Source organism: Daphnia pulicaria, chromosome 1 (assembly GCF_021234035.1).
Source record: "Daphnia pulicaria isolate SC F1-1A chromosome 1, SC_F0-13Bv2, whole genome shotgun sequence".
In the NCBI taxonomy this organism is placed as follows: Eukaryota; Metazoa; Arthropoda; class Branchiopoda; order Diplostraca; family Daphniidae; genus Daphnia; species Daphnia pulicaria.
Genome location: NC_060913.1, coordinates 40,173,465 through 40,196,741, shown reverse-complemented (window position 1 = coordinate 40,196,741; position 23,277 = coordinate 40,173,465). Strand labels below are relative to the sequence as shown.

At 40.8% G+C, this 23,277-nt stretch overlaps 3 protein-coding genes across 3 annotated transcripts in view; 2 read left to right on the top strand and 1 right to left on the bottom strand.

Moving 5' to 3' along the window:
* Nucleotides 1–23,277, bottom strand: part of LOC124320327 (cytochrome P450 2J2-like) — a 115,783-nt gene that overhangs the window by 37,117 nt on the left and 55,389 nt on the right. The gene's annotated exons all lie outside the window — the stretch shown is intronic.
* Nucleotides 3,579–9,889, top strand: LOC124320218 (vitellogenin-like). The gene is made up of 14 exons (XM_046782968.1): nt 3,579–3,627; nt 3,717–3,740; nt 4,118–4,263; nt 4,337–4,480; nt 4,587–4,757; nt 4,822–5,064; nt 5,131–5,390; nt 5,460–5,696; nt 5,776–5,944; nt 6,026–6,412; nt 6,480–6,703; nt 6,765–6,978; nt 7,049–9,520; nt 9,593–9,889. Exons 1-14 carry the CDS (start codon nt 3,594–3,596, stop codon nt 9,770–9,772), a joined length of 4,905 nt encoding a protein of 1,634 aa, XP_046638924.1. The 5' UTR covers nt 3,579–3,593; the 3' UTR covers nt 9,773–9,889.
* Nucleotides 16,922–23,214, top strand: LOC124320217 (vitellogenin-like). The gene is made up of 14 exons (XM_046782967.1): nt 16,922–17,023; nt 17,133–17,156; nt 17,426–17,571; nt 17,644–17,787; nt 17,926–18,096; nt 18,165–18,407; nt 18,479–18,738; nt 18,800–19,036; nt 19,105–19,273; nt 19,344–19,730; nt 19,799–20,022; nt 20,098–20,317; nt 20,381–22,849; nt 22,915–23,214. The coding sequence occupies exons 1-14, from the start codon at nt 16,990–16,992 to the stop codon at nt 23,089–23,091; spliced, it is 4,905 nt and encodes a 1,634-aa protein (XP_046638923.1). The 5' UTR covers nt 16,922–16,989; the 3' UTR covers nt 23,092–23,214.

Genomic DNA, 23,277 nt, shown 5'->3' with positions numbered 1-23,277 from the left:
GAGCCAGAAAGACTGAGCTAAAGAATGAGACTCTGCGTTGGGTTTTATACCAAAAACAAGTAAAGGGAAAGTGAGAAATAATAGGTCAAGAGAAAGGGAAATGGATAGGTCACAACAGGTCACAAAAGAGAAAGGCACTTGGATCAACTTTGACCCAGATCAAAAATAGAAAGGCGCATCTCAGAATCCTTACACGGGCACACGAATACAATATGTACGCATATATATGAATATGTGGGCATATTAGCTGTTCCCTCTTGGGACATTTGCAAAGACACTTCTCCAGTTAGTTTTTAACACGTTCAAATAGTATAATCTCACAGTCACACAAACGAATTGGACACACTCAGTGTTACATTGGACAGTTTTTATTGGTGACAATAGAAGGGAATTAGTTTGTTTTAAGCAACAGTGAGTGTGGACGACTGAACGTGAACGTAGTCTCGAGAGAGTGTGTATACTGTTCCGACTGACTTTTTTCCTCCCAAGAAACTCTGACCAAAGAAAGAGGAGAGGAGGGGAAAACGAAGAATACAACGACTGTAATAATACGAAGAATTATTCGTATAGTAGCTGGGCAGGGAGGGAACATTAGCAATCCTAGTAAAATCGACAAGAATAACATTTAGCAAGAAGTTAAAGCATAACTTCTTTGTTCTGTCGGTTCTGTCTTTTCGAAGTTTGATGCGTAATTTGTTTTGTTGTGAGTTTAGATCGTTGCTTTGACTTTTTTTTTAAAATATCGAATGCCCAATTCGTTAAAAGTGATGAGGAATAGAGGGGAGAAGGTTTAGACTTTTTTGTAACTAATAGCAAAGTTGAATTATTTATTTTTTAGTCATCGAAGGGGAAGGAAATTGGGAGAACTATAGCGATATTTAGTTCGAAGCTATCAGTAATTGCCGATGAAAATAATTTCTCACTTACTTCAAGATTTGAACTTTCTATTACGATAACGTTTTTCTAGATAAAATTTTAAAATAGAGCAGCGGACACATTCGCACATACTAAGTGTTGCTGTTCCTTATAAGTTCTGATGGCTCTTTATCAGCTTTTACTTCCTTGACAATATGACCAGGGCAATTTGTTTGTGTACAAACCGGTCTACCCAATTTCCATGACCGAGGAAAGCTGTGGCGTGTTTCGCACAAAACTTTTCTTGTTACACGAAGACAAATTTTAGAGCTGCAAGCAAAAGAGAAACAGTTGTAGACCAATTAAGGCAATATTATTATGACCAGTTTACTATTGAAAAGGTATGCCATAACTACAGCTTGTGAATGTGCTAGCTGTTCAGAAATTTTTGTCCCGTTATCGAAATTTGAGAGACTAGTCAAGATCTCGCGCAAGATCTGGAGTTTAAATTTGTGTTGAAGTTCAGTACCGGTACCAATTTCTCATGTCAAAACATTCAATTTTACCTGTATGTGAAATTCAACCGCTGACTAGCAACCGGCAGGTTTGATTTCCTGCGATCCTTTTCATTTGATACTTGGCTTTCGAAATGCTGGCCCAATCTGGAGTGGTCGACTTTTTTTTTTTTTTTTAACATTGCACAAATTATGAACAAGCAAAACAAACGGTACGGTTATTTCGACGTGTGTGGCAGTTTCAATGTTATTTAGAATTTTAGATTTCCATTTCGAACGCGATATATTAGTGTCACCGAGATACTCATGGGTTGAATTCTAACATTTAGTTGACACAGTTTACTGACAGTTGCTAACCCGGCAAAACTCATTCAGTGAGGAAAACATGTAACTGAAGCAGGTTTTTATTGGCGTCGATAGCAAGTAGGCTATCAATGAAAATGTTTTCAGAGCATGTACTTTTGACACCATTGCGTATTGCCATGACATGTAACTGAAGTAAGCTTTTAATAGTCTTAGATTTACATCACAATCCTTGATGAATAACAGCACATGGATGTCGCCAATACAGCTCAAGTGGCCAATAACATATATGGTGGTTAAATTAGTTGGTTAGCTGTTCTAGTTGCCAAGCCAAAGTTCAACGTTAAACCGCGTTAAACTTTCCTTTTACATACTGTACTATAGCTAGTAAAATAATAAATTCGTCATGTTATAGTCAGTCAGGCAATGAAATAATTATATTGATTATGCCCGATATCCGATGTTCCTATGAAAGATGACGTTGGCCGTCTGGCCAAATCTGGCTAAAAATGTACATAACAAGAGAATGAAGGACGTTTCCGACGTTTAATTTTTTTAAATTGCGTTTGTTAAAAGTTCAAAAATGATCCATCCATCCAAGTCCTTCGTTTCCTTTCTTTTCCTCTTCCTCTGAAGTTCTTTTGCTTTCATTTGTTTCGAGCAAGGATACTGCAATGTATTTAAAAAATAATAGAAGTTACTTTTCCATCTCGCTTTTTTTTGCTCTATTGTGCTCATTTTTTTATTTATGCAAAATCTTGAATATTCATTATGCATATTCGTGCCTCATGCCTATTTTTGACTAATTAGTGGGAAACATGGACACAATTGAGACTCGTCTTGGGACATAGAAGGTAAGGGTTTCTATGTGAGGAGGGAAATGCCTTTAAGAACTTGCTCCGGTTCAGTCGTTAACCGCCAGGAATAAAACAAGCGAAGACAAAGTATTTCAAAGCCATTCCATGTCGCGATCTTGCTGAGGAAGGAACTCGCGAATGAGCGGCGTGAACCGAGCAACTGTGTGCAGATTAAACACAGCAGAGACAAAAGGACAATGATTGCTTATGTTTTCATTGGAATTTTGTGTAATCCACGAAATAATCAGTATATATAAAAAAAAACTATAAAACAGACAATAAAAAAAAACATTAATTCGAATTTTTAAAAATATGCCTTGTGTAAGGATTTCAAACATTAATTTTCTGGGTTTTCCTAATTTCTGTCTAATTTATAATAATTCAGATTCATAGGAAAATTGTATACCAACGGTAGATGACATGATCGTCTACCACTGGGCAAAGTTTTTAATTTGTTGAATAATATGTTCATTTTTGACGATTTTTTAATGAAATTTTCGTTTTTCTTTCTGCGTCGCATGGACTATCATGACGAGACTATCATGATTTATTCAGGCTAAAAATTATTGTCCTTTCGAGATTCATTTAATTATAACACAAGGGTGTGCATTTCAGGTTAGTGTTATATAGGAATGGTACAGATTGCTAAAGAATAAAAAAATCTACAAAGAAACGCTATTACTATTAAAATATGGAAATTAAAATTTTTAGGATACATTCTTTAAATAGAAAAATGCGTTTCATCAAAAATCGCTATTCCGAAAATCTTTTCGACTTCACAGTTTTCTTTTCGAACCAATCACAGTTGTCCCTTGGATCACTACCAATGGCAAGAAAGTAGATGTGTGTTTGTTGATAACAAAAGCAACATTGAATGCCATAAATAATAGAAACAGGAATTTGTGTTATTCATTTGAAATGAAAGAGGAGGAGCCCAGTTGTTGATGTGCTATCACCCTCATGCAAAGCTGGCTAGGTAGACTGGTAGACTATATAAGAAGTGTCGGAGCTGTTATATTTTTACGCATAAGCTTGCTGAAGCAGCTTGAGCAAAAACGTTAAGATGGTCAAAATTTGTTCGTCTCTTTTTGTTTTGTGTAAGTTAAATCATATATTTTCTTCGTTGTAAGAAAACTTAGTTGTAACTATCGTATAACCATTATAATTTATTTGTTCATTTTTCTAGTGGGCCTTGTGTGTCTGACATGGGGTAAGTCAAACCAAATTTTCTGTCCTTTACATTTTAAGTAAAAAAGTAGTCAACATAAATTCTGAATCATTTGTGGTCGGTTGAGAAAAAACTTTGATCGAGCGCCAAACTAAACAAATTTAAATGCAAGTTTACCATTAAACTTGTGTTGATTGTGTTCTTTGTTTCAAAAGATTTAACTTAGTACCGGTAGGAACTATAGGTTAAGAATGAAAATGTTCGACTAATGTTCCCGATTTCTTTTCTCTAATGGAAATGAGACATAGAATCTCTAAATTCTTTAGTAAAATTCAATAGCTTACATTCGTATTCACACTGTGACATTAATGCGAGTGAATAGTCTAAAAGTTTTATTTGTATAAAATGATTTTGAATAGGATGGGAACCGGGTACGCAGTACGTGTACAACTACGTCGGTCGCTCGATGGCCGGTATTCACAAACTGAAACAACAAAATGCCGTAGTTGAATTGAAAAGCATTGTCACCGTTCAAAGCGTCGATGAATATACCCTCGCCGTCCAGGTAATATTTACCGCGCCTATCGGTTGCTTTAGAAAAAGTTTTTAGATGACAACTTTGTTTCTGTTCGTTCCAGCTGACTTACAGTAGCGTTAGCCGCAACGGCTATTTCTTGGGTAACCCATTGGACAGAACGCAAGACATTCAAGGGGAAGAGGACGAAATCCCCGACTTGGATATTCTCTACGCTCCGTTCACCATTTACCACAAACAGGGCTCGGTAAGAACATTTCTTGTATTTCATTCTTTTTTTCCACTTAAGGGTGAAACAAAATACATCATCATCTAATTCTTAATGTTGTAACCAATATTTTATTCATGCGTAGATTTCCGGAATTAAAACGGGAGCTGGTGAGCCTTTGTGGATCGTCAACATCAAGAAAAGCATCGCCAGCCAGTTGCAACTGGACGTTACGGGTGTCCGTAATGAAGGCGCTGCTTTCAACTACAAAGCGGCCACTAAGGATGGCGAGAAAGCCGCGCTGACCGTTTTGGAGGTATTTTCTAAACGTACTCGTTGACAATTATTGAATTGCGACTAACTTTGAATTTCATTCACAGGATTCTTTGACTGGAGATTGCAGTACTTCCATTGAAATTAGCCGCTTGCCCTACGCTCAGGTCTTTGCTTCCGCTGGATTCAAACTTGAATCCTTCGATGATGTTTGCGGAAGCAAACCTGTTTATCAAATCCTTAAAACCAAAGACTTTAACAACTGCAAGACTAACCCAGCTTGGCACACGACTACCTCAAATGTCTACAATTGTGACTTGGACAAGGCAAACTGCGGCGATTTCTTGAAGGTAAGGAAAACAAATTCAATCGCACATTTTTTTTTTGCTAATAAAGGTTTCCATTTTTGTCAACAGCGTACATCAGTGACTAAATATGTGGCTTGCGGAGAATCTTTGTCGAAGCTCACTATCGTTTATGCCGGTGGTTACAGTGACCTGATGGCTCAACCATTCGCCACTAAAACCGACGAGTTGGTCAACGCCGTTATCACAAAATGGACATTGGAGAAAAAAGAAAGCATCGGCTCACACTTGGCCGCTCCAGCTTATCCCAAAGAGCACAAGAGCCTGAACTACGTCTTTGGTGATTTCAACCAACTGAGCCAGGATGGAGTGTGAGTCTCTAATTCGCATTAACCTTACCAAAAAAGTTTTACGACCCTAATTTTCTATGTTCCCTACAGTGCTGTTCAGCCTAATTTGCATAGTGCTTACGCCAAGAGCCCAGCACCCATTGAGGCTCTGCATGGCAGCGTCTTGGACAGCCTCCAGGTTGTTGCTAGCGATTTGAAGGAGAACTCCGATTCCGACCAGGACAATCTCGATCGTCTGGCTGTCATTGGTCGTGTTTTGCCCATGTTCTCTCTGGATGAGTTGAGATATTTGTGGGAAGATGTTAAGAATCAAGATGCTGTTATTGTGTAAGTTACAGAAACAAAAACCATTATCCTTTCAAAATGTGTTTTAAATGTTGAGGTTTGACAACACCGATTTTGGCAGGAATTTGTTTATTGATTGCGCTGTTCAAGCCGGAAGTAACCCGACTGTCATGTTGATTAAGGAGTTAATTGAGACCGAACAGATCACTGGAGAACAGGCATCATGGGCTGTGGCTGCTCTCGGCTATCACGTCAAAACACCAACTCAGGAGCTCCTCAAAGAGCTTGTTGTAAGTTTTATTTTTATTCCATTCCTGATTTTTTATTCCATCGCAAAATACGCTCATTAAAATTTTCTTTTTAAATTTAAGAGTCTGTTGAAGTCTGGTCCAGTGCAATCGTCCAAGACATTGCTGCAAACTGCCCTGATGACGGTGGCCGATCTGTTGAATTCCGCTTGCAGCTCTCGTTTCTCTGCCGCCAAGAAATATCCCGTTTCTGTCATGGGAGATTTCTGCGACAGCAAGAGCAAAATCATTACCAATGAATTTGTACCTTTCCTCGCCAAGGCACTGGAGTCTAGCACGGAAGTCTTTGATCGCATTGTCGTTCTGACCGCAATGGGATCCCTCGGCGTCGAGGAAATTGTTCCCGTTCTTTTGCCCGTCATCCGCGGTAACGGAAAATACGATGACACTGCCGAACGTATCCGCGCCATCCTTTCGCTCCAACGTGTCGTCTTCACTGCCCCGGAAAAGGTATTACCACCAAAGGCACAGTAAAAAAACAAAAAAAAAAAAAAATCTTATGATTTTATCTCAACAGATTCACCCGATTTTGACCAGTTTGGCTGGTAATGTCGGTGAGCGCCCTGAAGTCCGCATGACTTCACTGGGTCTGCTATTGATGTCAAACGCTCCTCAGTCTGTGTGGCAGAAATTCGCCGCCAGTTCTTGGTTTGAGCCTAGCCGCCAAGTTGGATCATTCATCCACACTCTGATTCATTCTCTCAGCAAAGCGCCATCTACTACCCCCTTGCTAGCGGATCTGTAAGCTTATTTTTATTTGAAAAAGTTGGAAATCTTTTTCAATTTGTGTTTTTTTTTGCAGTGTTAAAAAGGCCAACGTTGCCTGGCCCCTGGTCAAGATTGTGCCGTTTGGACAGCCGTTCTCCTACGGCGATATTCGCTCATCCCGTTTGGACGAAGGTATCACCGTCATGATGCGCACCGTCAGTCTCCGTGATCCCGACCAATCTTTTTCCGCCTACTTTTCAAACTCGTACTATTACGAGCTTGGTCCGTTGAGCAGAGAACCTCTGACGGTAAATAGCAAAAATATTTCTACTTCGTAACTCAAAATCAATTCAAAATGATCAATTTCATATTGAATAGGTGACCCTGTGGAACTTCAACATGCATGACATTTGGATGAGCGTCATGAGCAAAATCTACGGCGCAGTGACTCCCAAGTATGGCGTTATGTGGGCCCAAGGAGAGAAATTAGGCGATAAGAAAGAAAGCACATTAAAGGGAATTTGGGATGCTCTGTACGCCACTGCTCGCCCGGCCGATAAAACTGCTGGACTCTTGCACATCGACCTATTGGGAGGTTCTGTTAACCGTTTCATCAACTTCGCTAATTTGGAACAGTCTATTCCGAAGTTCATGGCTGCCAACATGAATCAAACAAAAGAAAGCAAAATTAGCGTCACCAAATATCGTTTGCTGGGCGATTACAATGCCCGCTTTGCCACCGAGCTGGGTCTGCCCATGCGCTACTTGTTCAATTTGGCCACGGTCCTTTCCATGCAAGGCAGCATTAAGAGTGACGGAAAGGGTGGCATTGATACTGACATCAACTCTTTGTGGACCTGGAAGGTATTGGGTGAAATCCGCGTGGACATTCCCTTCAGCGGTAGTTACATCGCCACCGGAGTCGACGTTCTCATTGATTCCCATATGCCGAGGGGGGTGAATTTCGCTTATCCTGCCGAGAAATGGATCATTAATTTTGCCCCCCCTAGTAAGGTGACCGACCTTCTCTATTACTGCGTCAAACCTTATACCATAAGTCGCAGTTTCATCAAACCAACCCTCGAAGGTCAAGATCTCTACATCATCAGCGTTACCGATAAGCCAATTAATCGCGATTTCAATCTTGGAGGGCAATTTATGGGCATCAACGTAAAACTTTATGAGAAAAGCGAGGTAGCTAACTCTGACAAAGAGTCCTGGAAGCAGTGGCTCTCCAAGTGGGACATCAACAGCTGGTCCAACCTTGGCATGGTCCCGAACGAACTCAATAGTCGCAAGTACATGATTCGTTACGATCCCTACGGCACCACGGCTAAAATGATTTCAACTTCCATGTTTTACCAATATGCGGCCAAATCCAGCACCAATAATTTGATTTACGAGACAGGGTCCAGCAAGGCGAGATATCCTAACGAGCCAGAGGTGATTTCTTACAGTCCAATCCGCGATCATTTCCGCCCAATGGTCGTCAATCTGTTCAAAGACATTGAAAATGGCAACGCTCGAGTAATGGAAGCAACGGTCACGGCGGAACATCAAGATGGAACCCTTGATCATTTCTTCTCTAAATTTGGCATTTCCATGAATACCCGGTACACCAAGGATTGCACCGAATGGCAAACCGAGCACAGCACGACTAGTCCCAAAGGTTACTCGAAAATTAACTCGAAAATCTGCTACAAGGCCGTCCGTAAGTGGAATAATCCCCCTATTTATGGATTCAGCAAAGACATGCTGGAAATGACCGAAGAGGACGACATCGGATTCGGACCTGAATGTGAACACAAAGTCCGTTTCACAGCCAAACTCAGCCGTGACGAATCTGCTGCCCAGGTCGCTCTCAACAGCGCTTCCGGAAAACAATGTCTTAAGGATATGGCTTCCGGATTGGAAGGCAGTCCCGCTTGCACCGCAGCTCGTAAATTAGACCACATTTACAACAACTACGAATTGAAATCCGCGACCGAAAACATGTCCGATTCCTGGCTGCAATGGGCTCGTGGATTCGTGTTTGGCTTGAATTCGCTCCTTGAACCATTCATAGTTGAGCACAAACACGCCCAGACCAATACTCCCGGACAGGCCAGCTGGAACATCAAACGAGACCCGCTCACCGGAGACAGCGACATGACATGGGTTCGTCCTCATGAAACGGTAGTGGCCAAAAATGTTCGCTGGGACGCCTTGAAGGAATGGAAGCGTTTTTCTCCGTTGACCTTCGCCTTCGCACAGGTCTACTACCCTTTGAATGCCGGAAGCAATTTTATCCAAGACTCACTCGAATTGTTCTCGGGGGGAGTCTCCGAGTCCAAGTGCTACGTTGGATCCAGTTCCGTCGACACTTTCGATGGCGCTTCTTACAAGTACGCCGTTGACGGCAATGACCACGTCCTGTTGACCGACTGCAGCAGGAGATCGCAGATTGCCATTCTCGCCCGTAAGGGTAACTATGGCCAGAAAATCATCACCGTTCACTTGGGCAAGGATACCATTGAAATGGATCCCACCGCTTACGTTTCCGTCAACGGAGCCAAGACTGATTTCACTAAAATGGAAAAGGGAAGTTTCATCGAGATCCGCACCCCTGGTTCCAAGTCCATCAAAATGGTTGTCTTCCCCATGCCCGAAGGAGGTTTGATTTTCGACATCCGAAGCATCCAATTCTGGATGAAGATCAAGGGAGATTACGTTGAGCTTTCAGCCCCCATTCACATTCGCGGCAAAGCATGTGGTTTGTGCGGTGATTTTAACCAGGAGCTTACCGGCGAATTCAAGACTGCCGATCGTTGCGCTTTGACTTCCGGCGAACTTATGGCTGCTAGCTTCAAGGTATTGCTTTTAGAGTTTTAATTGATTTAATTTTTCTTTCATTTTTTCAATTCATTATTGTTATGTTTATAGCTGAAATCTGGAGATAACTACTCAGATAACTACGAGAAAAAGTCTTGCCTGTCTGCTGATCAGCAATTCAACACTTATCTTCCTGATTATGACTTGAAGGCTACTGGATATTCCATGAAAGGAAAATGTGAAGACTATGACAACCAAGAATTTGGACGCAAAAATTACTACCATTTGTAATAATAGTAATTGTAAGTGCGTTGTCTTATCGATTCGTTATTAGAAGACACAGTAGACAATTTGGTTTAATTAGAGAACACTGATATTTCGGGTACACAATAAACTAGATTTGCTTTATATGTTTATGTTATCAATTGGTTTAATATAGCTATTAGTAATATGAAGCATTTATGAGTTACTACACTTTTTAATTTTTTATTCTTATATTTAGATTTAGATAACGACCAAAGACTTAAAATTTTAATTTCTTTCCGCCTATCAATTCCATTTAATTTTCCGATAGAGATTCTATCCCAGACGGATCTGTCCCACCTCTTCTCGTGATGGGGCGGAAAGACGGCGTTGTCCGCCTCAGAGTGAATGGGACGGATAGGATGAACTTCGTAAATTGACTTAGGCCTACTGTCTTTTACGGAAGACATTGATTTCTTTCGGTGCCATTCCTCGCTAAGTTAAGTTCGGTAGAGATCGTAGCAGCAATTAAGTCTTTTCACTCACCATAAAAACGTAACAAAACAAAACCGCATTTTGTACGGCTGATTTACAGTCAATATAATTTAAATGCAAGAAGCTAGATGTCAGCAGTACTACACTAACAAATATTTTGAACAAAAAAAAAAGATTAATAAAAATTCCCTCGAGGACTTCCCTCGAAACATTCCGAGTTTAGATCGTCGTAAAAGTCCTTTGTTGGTATTCGTTTTTCATATTTATTTGTTATCTCCCATGTTTAGTTTTCTAACACTCTTTTTCATTTCAATTTTTGGACACACAAAATCTGTAAACGAATACTCCATCCTCAGTTAAGCATAGATAGCCTTATACTTTACCTATACTTCGACTTGGGACATTTGTTGCGCGATGCGGCAATGCAAAGTTTGCAAATGTGCAAAGGTAAAAAAGAGGGGTAAAATCTGGCAACGGCCAGGGTGCAGACGACGAAAAAAATCGTGTTCAGAGGGAAAAATCGGCGAGTCAGACAGAAATCCAGCTTCAGCAGCTAATAACGAAGTTTAGAGATTCAATCGCGGTGTTCACATGTTCAAATTTTTTGCGATTATTAACACCCTATATAGAGATTGGTGGAAAGTTGTTTTCAACTAGAACCGATTCGAAGTAGAGCATTGCAACGCTGCCCCTATTATTGACGTAGCAACTAGAAAATCAACTTGTGAATTTACATCGAACTAGATCACCGCACCCAATTCGAGATCCAGCATCACTTGGTCAGATACATCAAAAACTCAAGACTCATAAACCGAATCTAAAGAAGGCAAATCATCACAAACAAACAAGTACACAACAATTATAATTTCATAACATACCTGAAGGCACCCGCCAACGCAGAAAGCACAAAAAAAAAAAAAAAAAATTAGGAAAACCCAGCAAAGCAAGCGAACTAATGGCGTCTCCTCCTGACAACTTGCCAAAAAACCACAAGACAAAGAAAAAAGAACCGAGAAGAAGGTGGGGGCTAAAGGGCTACCCTGTGCCCAGCATCCGAAGACAAATCTGGCCACCAGATGTCCTCCTCGGAGCCCCATCAAACATCAAAAAAAAAAAAAAAAAAAACTTGTGAATTTTTACAGATGCATTGAAGGTCAGTGTTTGATTTCTTCTCCATACATTTCCGAATCTAGAGATGATATACTCATTGTTTGAAGTATTGAAAAACTTTCCTTAAGTCTTTTGATAAACGGATTCTTGATTTGTATAAATTTACGACGTATCTATAACAGAGCGGTTGTATTCTTTCAGCCTGATTTTTAAATTTAAACGAGAGTAAGAAAAAACGAACACATCACTCCGGCCAGCCTGCAGTTCCGCCTGCCTTACTTATCTTCGTGATGTAAAACAACAACCCCTTTTAGCAAGATAGCGTTATGAAACTCGTTTACCGATCGTAGAATATCATTTGACGAAAACTTTCTCCTTCGGAAAAAAACAATTCACATAATCAAAAACGAGTTTCGGGTGGGTGGTATCTATCTCGCTCTTAAAGAGCCATCGGCTACAGGAAACATTTCCAAGGCATGGGCGGCCGACAATGGTTGTTAGGCGTCTATGATTTATTGTGATCATTACTTACGTTAATTATACAATTACTTAATTGGAAAACAACAATTGAATAGTGCGAATGAAATGTGTAGTATACAACATAGTGGCTACGTTTATCGGTTTTTGTTTTGAACTATTCGTCCTGAATATCGATCTTCTTACGCTAGATTTTCGCTTAGCAAGACGAATAACAAAACTTTCACCATAAACTTTCTGTATCATTTTCTAAACAAATCTGAACGTTAAATCTTTGCTCTTCGTTAAATGACCACTTGTATGCTTGAAAATAATGGTTCAATATCTCTTTTTAAAATTTTATGCGTCACGACGGCTAAAAACAGCTTTACCAGCATCTTTTCGTGAATACGGATCATTAGCAGTAGCAGCTACAACATAAAGGCTCAGAGGAATATACGATTCGCTCTTTTTTGCAAACTATCTCATCGTATCTCATACTCGTAACAGCTGGAAGGCAGTCGTTGCCATTCCATTGTATCAATCTATTTTTCTTTTCAAGATTTTTTTATAAACTGAGGATAGAAAAACAACACCGCAAAATTCTGCTCTGTCATGACCCTCCGGCACCGAGTGCGATAAATTTTTATAGAGGCGAAAAAAAGGAAGGTTATTCTAAAAGAACCGAGTTATGCGTATAAGATTGTGACGATAAAAAAACCGAGTATGCCGGTTAGGTAATCAGAAAACTGGCCTTCAGCACTATGTCCATATATGGTTAGCTCTTAAGCCTCAGTCTTTTTGTATGACCTGATACAAAACGAAAACTTCTCTTAGCAACAGCACGGCCGGTAGAGAGTAGGCTTGGCCTATACTATACGACTAGCATTGCATAAGAAATAAGAGAAACCTGTTCAAAACACATGTATTGCATGCTCACGATTATTATGTCATAGAAAAACCTCTATTAACCATATACCTCTTCGCCAGTTGCCAGGCCAGTTTCTGACTGCCGTTTCTCTATGTCAATACTTGATGCGACTTTTGTTTTTTTTTAAATCAGTAGCTCATCACAATTTCATAACTGGAATGCATCAGCTACCTGCTGCTGTATCTTGAAAACGAAATAATTGTCTCGTTACATCGCGTGCGATTCAACTACTAAAATTCGCAAAATGAGAAGCCAGATTTATGCACGAAACTAATGTGAGAATGAGATCGACAACTGTCGAATGTGCCAACCAACTGAATGACATTTTATAAATAGCAATAGTTGAATTATTCATTTGTAGAGCCATCGGAGCGGAGGGAGAGTCAGCGCTATTTAGGTTGAAGTTATCAGAAATTTCCGATGCAAATTTTTCTTAATCATTTCAAGGTTTCAACATTCGATCATGATAACATTTTCCAGATAACATTATACAAAAAACCACAGACACAGACGCTCGCGCAAGCAAAGAGTTGCTTAGTCATGGCGCTCCATCAGCCTGTAGTACTTCCTAGACGCCATCAGACATCAAGAGCAATTTTCTGTGTGAAACATGCCAAACCGGTTTGCCCAATGCCCATAACCAAGAAAAAGCTGTGGCGACTGTGGCGTGTTTTACACAAAACTTTTTTTGCTACACGAAGTTTCAATTACGCTTTTAAGAAGAATTTTAGAGCCGCAAGCAAAAGAGAAACAGTTGTAGGCAACCAGATAAGGCAATATTATAATGGCCAGTATTTGATTCGTTATTTGTTCTGTTCAAAACAAGTTCAAAAAGTATGTTATGTACCTTTTGCATGAAGTTGTTCACAGTTCAGAAATTTAATGCGATTATCCTTTTTCGAGATTTGGCAAAATGATTTTCGGCATGCGGTTAATATGATCATACATGTCAAAACATTTGCCAGTGTTATCCGTGTGTGAAAATCAACCGCTGACTAGCAACCGACAAGTTTGATTTCCAGCGATTGTCATTTGACACTTTGATTTCGAAAAGCTGGCGCTGGCCCCATCTGGACTGATGGCCAGCTGTTTTTTTTCTTTCTTTTAACATATCTGACCTTCAGTTTTTCCGACAACTTAGTATCAATGTGAGCTTACATCTTGGCATGCATGTCCTGTTGGTAAAAAAAGAGTCTTCCCAAGTTCTCAGTTTGGCATTTGGCATCTCATCTAGTCCGGCTACTCGTGAGCAAATGCGAAAACAGAAACCCTGTTATTTCGACGTGATGTGCGTTCAACAGTTTCGATGTTAGATGAACACGATATTAGTGTCACCAAGACACTCAGCACTCAGGGCTTGAATTCTATCATTTAGTTGACTTAGTTTAGTGACAGTTGCTAACCCAAACTCACATTCAGTGCGAGAAAAACATGTAACTGGAGCAGGTTTTTTATTGCCTTCGATAACACGTAGGGTATCAAGCCTATCAACGAAAATGTTTTCAGAACATGTATACTTTTGACACGATTTCGTACTGCCACAGCATGTAACTGAAGTAAGTTTTTAATAGTCTTAAATTTACAACCGAATCCTTGATGAATATCAGCCCAGTTGACGCATGGGTATGTCGCCAATACAGTTCAAGTGGCAATAATGTTATAAATTATAATATGTGTCCAACTGTTTAATATAGCAAGGCCGATAACATGCGTGGGTGATCCAGTTGCTAAGCCAAAGTTCAAAGTTAAACTACCCTTATACTTTGAAATTTGGCTAGATACATAAATACGTAAGTTAGGCATGTTTGTACTACAGGCTGTGATATATATTTGTTGAAATGCCCTTTGTTCGATGTCCATTCAAAAGATTCGGTTGACCATCTGGCGAAATTTCTCGATTCGTATTCATCACACACTTAAAAAAGGATGAAGGACGTTTGCGACTGTAAACTTTTTTAAATATTGCATGTGCTAAAAAGAGCACAAAATTGTGCATAGTCATGGTTGTCGTCTTCCAGGTATACTTTTAATTTTATAAGCACTGGGCGTCAGCATTAATTTGTAAACTGCATTAAAGGAAGGCCAAATGTAGAAGGAAGACTTGTTTCTTTTAGTTCAACTATTTTTAGTCGTGAGATCCACAAGGTTTACCTTGAAAGCCACGAAACATTGTGTGCCCCTAGCAACAGAGAAAACGAAATAAAGCTGTAAAATATGATATGACATAATGGCTTAGCGAAAATTTCAAATCATCAGGTGTTATTCCTTGAACTGACCTATCCAAAGGTTCTTATTTCGAGTCCTTCGTTTCCTTTCTTTTCCACTTCTGAAGTTCGCTTGCCTTGGTTTATTATAACAAGGATACAGTATATATACTGTGATGTCCTTAAAAATAAACGAAGGTTCATTTTCATCTCGCCTTTTTTTCAAATTGGCATAATAGAGCAAAAAACGTATCTCAAAATTTTGCACGCTCACCTGCCTCGGGCTTACTTTGTCTACGTAGTATAAGCAGGATACATGGATTCAAGAGTGATCTTGGGTAGCCTATATGAAGAGGGAAACGCCTTTAAGAACTTGCTCCGGTTCAGTCGTTAACCGCCAGGAATAAAACCACGAAGACAATGTATCTCTCAAACTCAAAGCCATTCCATGGCGCTCTTTCGCGAAGGAAGGAAATCACGACTGAGCTCAGCGTGAACCAGGCAAATGTGGTGCAGAGTAAACACAGCATAGACAAGAGGACAATGATAGCTTAGTATGTTTTCACTGGAATAAACTAATCAGGCAGTCTTTAAAGAGATGTATAAAAGCAAAGCATTTTCGCAATAACTTTAGCTCGGAATGATCACGTCATTGAAAAATACTGCGCATATTGCTAGACTTGTACACAGCGATCCTGTGTGTTTATAACAGATCCGCAGATCCCATATAACGTTCGTAAATAAAAAGGTGGGCAAACATAAAATTACAAGGAAGCAAAAAAAAGTTCTTTCCATCTTTTATTGGAGGACGACGCCATCGCATATATGTGTGAGTTTTCGACGGGATAGAATCCAAATCGGGATATGTAATTATTTTATTAAATTTTATTCTCGAAATAATCAAAGTATACTGTAGGTAAATTATAAACTTTGAAATATCTGAACAATAAAAAAAAATCCTTATGGAAGACTTTAAAGAAAATACCATTATCCTTGTGATAGCCCACGGTACACAGAATAATAAAACAAGTAAAAAAAAGCGAACCTGTTCGATGCCCCGATTTCTGTTTCCAGCAGTTTTTTGTGCTTCGAGTTTGAGAAGTGCAGAGTCATGCTTACAAAGCGAATTTTTCTTTTTCAAAATGACTACCTGATGTGGGTTCCTTTTTTTTATTATTCAGAATTTCTGATTTAAAAGATTTTGTTTATCCAGTTCAAGAAACCGGTCGTAATATAGGTACCAGAAAATTGACAACACATTGATCATGCTCACGTGTTTATTTTATTTTTCACCTCGTTTGAAGTGACACCTTGTATTGAAACCAAGGGAGCTTGCATGAGTTGAAATTTATAGAACAAAATTTGTTACTATGGGCAGCAGCTTATTATTTGCTTTCTATTTTTAAATTCATTTACGTAATATGTGATATTGTCCATGCGATAAGAAAGGATTATTGCTGCTTTATGCTTGCATTAAAGTTTAAATTCCAGCGCTGTAAACAAAAAATTATCTTCAAGCTCACCGACTAAGCATGATTTATTACGTTAACTGCTATAAACGCTATATATAACTCTTATTACATGGAGGTCTATAAAGTACATATGTGGAAACTATTTCCCTAATCCAGATTGATTCCTTTACATAACATCATTTCAGAGTAGTATGATATAGAGACGGTTCAGACTTCAGATTACTGAATAATAAAAACCACAAAATTCTATTACTCTATGTATCAACATTTTAGGGATTAAATTAAAGATTAATTAAAGATTTCTTTTTTATTCTCTTTGAATTTAACCAATTACCAGAGTTTGCCTTTTGGATTCCCGCCATTCCGCAATAGAAAAGATGAATGTTATTGATAACAAGATCAAGATTTTTTAAGCTCCATAATTGATAGAAAGAAAAGTTTATTTTCGTTTCTTGTAAGAAACGAGGCGGAGCTCTGCGGTTGGTGGGTGTGCCATCGACCTCATGTAAGGGTGGCTAGGTAGACTATTTAAGAAGTGCCGAGCTGTTAGATTTTTACGCATAAGCTTGCCAAAGCAGCTTGAGCAAAAACGTTAAGATGGTTAAGATTTATTCCTCTCTTTTAGTTTTGTGTAAGTTAAACCAAAGTTTTCTCTGATTTTTCTTAGTTGTAGGAAAATGACTTTATAGTTGTAACCTATCTAACACTCTCATTAAAATTTCTTTTGTTTATTTTTCTAGTGGGCCTTCTGTGTCTGACGTGGGGTAAGTCAAAACAAATTTCCTTATTATTTACAATAGACTAGTTAATAGGAATTAAATTAACTTTTTGGCGCTGTTCAAACATTTGTAGTAGAATGTCTTCTTTATTCATTTCCTGTAGTTGAAATCAAGGTTATATTTTTATAAATCCGAAAGTAGAACTAGTTAATCTGCATCAACAGTCCAATTTGACTGTGATTAAAAGAGAGCTAGGAAATTATATATTTGTGCAAGTGTATGTAATAGATTTCTTGTGACATAATCTCAAATAGGATGGGAACCAGGCACTCAATACGTGTACAAGTACGTCGGTCGCTCAGCGACTGGTATCAACAAACTGAAGCAACAGAACGCTGTAGTTGAATTGGAAAGCATTGTCACCGTTCAAAGTGTTGACGATTACACCCTCGCCGTCCAGGTATTAACGTTCGACGCATTATTTTTCTCGTGAGTTGATAATTAACGAAGACTGTTCCTCTATTCTACCCAGCTGACTTACAGCACCGTCAAGCGCAACGGTTATTTCTTGGGAAATGCATTGGACAGAACCCAAGACATTGAAGGAGAAGCGGACGAAATCCCCGACTTGGATGTTCTCTACGCTCCTTTCACCATTTACCACAAACAGGGCTCGGTATGTCCATCTTTTTTTTTAAATTTCACTCCTTAATTTCGCTAACAATTTTAATTTAAAAAAAAAAATACACATCACATAACGATAATATTATAACCAATTCTACGATAATATTATAACCAATTCTTTACTGTGTAGATCTCCGGAATCAAAACTGGAGCTGGTGAACCCTTGTGGATCGTCAACATCAAGAAAGCTATCGCTAGCCAGTTGCAACTGGACGTTACGGGTGTCCGTAACGATGGCGCTGCTTTCAATTACAAAGCGGCCACAAAGGATGGCGAAAAAGCCACTCTGACCGTTTTGGAGGTATTTTTCTAAGCCCAAACAATTGACACTTTATTCATTGTGTGGCTAATTTTGCATTTCATTCGCAGGATTCGGTGACTGGTGACTGCAGTACTTCCATTGAAATTAGCCGCTTGCCCTACGCTCAGGTCTTTGCTTCCGCTGGATTCAAACTTGAATCCTTCGATGATGTTTGCGGAAGCAAACCTGTTTATCAAATCCTTAAAACCAAAGACTTTAACAACTGCAAGACTAACCCAGCTTGGCACACAACTACCTCAAACAGCTATGAATGCGATCTTGACAAGGCCAACTGTGGCCATTTCTTGAAGGTAATTAAAACGATCTATATAACTATTTTCATTCATTTTATGTGTTGTTAACATAAAATTTTGTTCAACAGCGAACTGCAGTGACTAAATATGTGGCTTGCGGAGAATCTTTGTCCAAGCTCACTATCGTTTATGCCGGTGGTTACAGCGACCTGATGGCTCAGCCGTTCGCCACTAAAACCGACGAGTTGGTCAACGCCGTTATCACTAAATTGACGTTGGAGAAGAAGGAAAGCATCGGCTCACACTTGGCTGCTCCAGCTTATCCCAAAGAGCACAAGAGCCTGAACTACGTTTTTGGTGATTTCAACCAACTGAGTCAGGATGGAGTGTAAGTTTCTTTTAAGATTTTCGATTTGGAAAACGTGTTTTACCTTCCTTTTTTCTTACAGTGCCGTTCAGCCCAACTTGCATAGTGCTTACGCCAAGAGCCCAGCACCTATTGAGGCTCTGCACGGAAGCGTCTTGGACAGCCTCCAGGTTGTTGCTAGCGATTTGAAGGAGAACTCCGATTCCGACCAGGACAATCTCGATCGTCTGGCTGTCATTGGTCGTGTTTTGCCCATGTTCTCTCTGGATGAGTTGAGATATTTGTGGGAAGATGTTAAGAATCAAGATGCTGTCGTTGTGTAAGTTGCATATGATTGAAAAACGTTACTCTCTGGGATTTTGAAATCAACTAATTTTAATTATGCAGGACTTTGTTCATCGACTGCGTCGTTCAAGCCGGAAGTAACCCGACTGTTATGTTGATTAAGGAATTGATTGAAACTGAACAGATTACTGGACAAAAGGCATCATGGGCTATGGCCGCTCTTGGTTACCATGTCAAGACACCAACTCAGGAACTGCTCAAAGAGCTTGTGGTATGTTTCTCTTAATGGAAATGTATAAAAATCAATTATTATCCTCATTGAAATATTTGTTCTATTTTAGAATTTGTTGAAATCTGACCCAGTCCAATCGTCAAAGCAATTGTTGCAAACTTCTCTGATGACTGTTGCCGATTTGTTGAATTCCGCATGCAGCTCTCGCCACTCAGCCGCCAAGAAATACCCCGTCTCCGTCATGGGAGACTTCTGCGACAGCAAAAGCAAAATCATCTCCTACGAATTCTTGCCTCTGCTCGCCAAGGAACTCGAGTCTAGCACGGAAGTCTTTGATCGTATGGTCGTCTTGGCGGCTATTGGAAACCTCGGCGTTGAGGAAGTCGTTCCCGTTCTGTTGCCCGTCATCCGCGGCAACGACAAATTCGACGACACCGCCGAACGTCTCCGAGCCATCCTTTCGCTCCAGCGTGTTGTTTTGACGGTCCCAGAAAAGGTATAGCAATAAAATTATCATAACAATCGGATCAAAATAATTGACTGTTTTTTAATCATTTTCCACAGATTCACCCGATGTTGGCCAGTTTAGCTGGTAACGCCGGAGAGCGCGCTGAAATCCGTATGGCTTCATTGGGTCTCCTCTTGATGTCGAACGCACCTCACCACTACTTCCAGAAATTTGCCGCCAGCACTTGGTTCGAACCTAGCCGACAAATGGCTTCTTTCACCCACACTTTGATCAACTCTTTGAGCAAGGTTCCAGCCTCTACCCCCATGCTTTCCGAAATGTAATTTTCTTTTTATAATTGATGGTCTTTTGCAGTTACATTTACCATCTCATTTTTCTATGTTTTCATTTGTAGCGCTAGTAAGGCCACCATCGCCATTTGCTTGGCTAAGCCTGGATCGACCCAGCCAACCATGCCTTTCTCATTCGGTGATATTCAATCATCCCATATGACTGAAGGAATCGCCGTCATGATGCGCACCATCACTCACCGAGATCCCGATCAACCTTTCGCTGCCTATCTTTCAAACTCTTACTACTATCAACTCGGTCCCTTGGCCAAAGAGGTCCTCACGGTAAGAATCGCTTAATACTTAAAAATCCACGCGCCGATGAACTCAAATAACAATTATGTCTAGATCAACTTGTGGAACTTCAACATGTTCGACACCTGGTCCAGCATCATGGGCCGAATCTACGGCAGCGTGAATCCCAAGTACGGCGCCTTGTGGGCTGCAGGAGAGAAATTGGGTGACAAGAAAGAAGATGCTTTGAAGGGAATTTGGGATGCTCTGTACGCCATTGCTCGCCCAGCTGACAAGACTGCTGGACTTATGCACATCGACATGTTGGGAGGCTCAGTCAACCGTTTCGCCAACTTTGCCGACTTGACCGAGTCTATTCCCAAGTTCATGGCTGCCAACATGAATCGAACAAAAGAAACGAAAATTAGCACCACCAAGTATCGCATGTTGGGCGATTACAATGCCCGCTTTGCCACCGAGCTGGGTTTGCCCATGCGCTACTTGTTCAATCTGGCCACTGTCTTTTCCATTCAAGGCGAGATCAAGAGCGACGGTAAGGGAGGCATCGATACCGACCTGAACGTTTTGTCCACCTGGAAATTGGTTGGCGAAATTCGCGTCGATGTTCCATTCAGCGGTAGCTACATTGCCACCGGAGTCGACGTTCTGATTGATTCTCACGCTCCAAGGAATATGAATTTTGCTTATCCCAAGCAAAAATGGATCATCAACATGATTCCTTCCGACCAGATTATTGATCTTCTTTACTACCACGTTAAACCTTACACCGTAAGCCGCAGCTTCATCAAACCAACCCTTGAGGGCCAAGAACTCTACGTCATCAGCGTCACCGACAAACCTTTGAAACGCGATTTCAATTTGGGAGGACAATTGATGGGCGTCAATGTGAAGATGTTTGAAGAAACCGAGTCGCTCTCTAACAATTTCTCGTGGAGAGACTGGCTTTCCAAATGGGACATGAACAGCTTTTCCAATTTGGGTATGCTTCCGCTGGAACTCAACAACCGCAAGTACAAGATTCGCTACGATCCTTACGGCACCACCGGCAAGAACGTCGCCATTTCCATGTTCTTCCAATACGCCGCTAAATCCAGCACCAACAATTTGGTCTACGAATCGGGATCCAGCCAGGCGAGATATCCTACCGAGCCCGAGGTGATTTCTTACAGTCCCATCCGCGATCATTTCCGCCCACTCGTCGTCAATCTTTTCTCCGATATCGAAAACGGCAATGCTCGTTTGATGGAGACTACTGTCACTGCTGAAGGTAAAAATGGCACTATCGATCATTTCTCCTCCACTGTTGGCATGGCCATGAACACGCGTTACACCAAGGATTGCCTCGATTGGCAAGCGGAGCACAGCACGACCGGTCCCAACGGTTACAAAAAAGTCAACTCGAAAATCTGCTACAAGGCCGTCCGTAAGTGGAACAACCCCCCTATTTATGGATTCAGCAAAGATGTTCTGGAAATGACCGAAGAGGACGACATTGGCTTCGGACCCGAATGCGAACGCAAAGTCCATTTCACAGCCAAACTCAGCCGTGACGAATCTGCTGCCCAGGCCGCCATCAACAGCGCTTCCGGTAAACAATGTCTTAAGGATATGGCTTCCGGATTGGAAGGCAGTCCCGCTTGCACTGAAGCACGCATCTTAGATCATACCTACAACAATTACGAAATGAAATCCGTGACTGATAACATGGTCGATTGGTGGTTGCAATGGGCTCGCGGATTCTCCTTCGACATGAACCGTCTGATTGAACCTTTCATCGTTGAGCACAAACACGCCCAGACCAACACTCCCGGACAGGCCAGCTGGAGCATCAAACGCGACCCGCTCACCGGAGAAAGCGACATGACTTTCGTCCGCCCTCATGAGGTTGTCGTGGCCAAGAACGTCAGAGAGGATGTCATGGCGAGCTGGAAACGCTTCTCACCAATGACTTTCCTCGCCCTCAAGTCTTACTATCCCTTGTCCGCCGGAACCAACTTTATCGCACAATCGCTCAATTGGTTTTCGGGTGGTGTTTCCGAGGCCAAGTGCTACGTTGGATCCAGTTCCGTCGACACTTTCGATGGCGCTTCTTACAAGTACGCCGTTGACGGAAATTACCACGTCCTGTTGACCGACTGCAGCAGGAGATCGCAAATTGCCATTCTCGCCCGTAAGGGTAACTATGGCCAGAAAATCATCACCGTTCACTTGGGCAAGGATACCATTGAAATGGATCCCACCGCTTACGTTTCCGTCAACGGAGCCAAGACTGATTTCACTAAAATGGAAAAGGGAAGTTTCATCGAGATCCGCACCCCTGGTTCCAAGTCCATCAAAATGGTTGTCTTCCCCATGCCCGAAGGAGGTTTGATTTTCGACATCCGAAGCATCCAATTCTGGATGAAGATCAAGGGAGATTACGTTGAGCTTTCAGCCCCCATTCACATGCGTGGCCGTGCTTGCGGTTTGTGCGGTGATTTCAACCAGGAGCTTACCGGTGAATTCAAGACAGCCGATCGTTGCGTCTTAACTTCCGGCGAACTTATGGCTGCCAGCTTCAAGGTATTGCTTTTGATTGATCATAATTTCTTCTTTCATGATTTAATTATTTATTCTTATTCTTATAGCTAACTGGCGATAACTACTCCAATACCTACGCAGCCAAGTCTTGCCTGTCTGCTGATCAGCAGTTCAACACTTACCTTCCTGATTACGACTTGAAGGCTACTGGATATTCCGCTAAAGGAAAATGCCAAGACTATGATCGTCCAGAAAGCGGACGCAAAAACTATTACCATTTGTAATTGTAAATAACTTTTTCTTTACGCTCCTCTATAACATTGGAGATACAGATACAGTAGTGGCATTTAGTTTATGTTTACAACACCGCAATTTCTGATACTACAATAAACTAGATTGGCTTCATATGTTTCAGTTATTCAATTGATGGTCTGGAACTTGTTCTATATATTTATTGTGAAGCGTTGGTG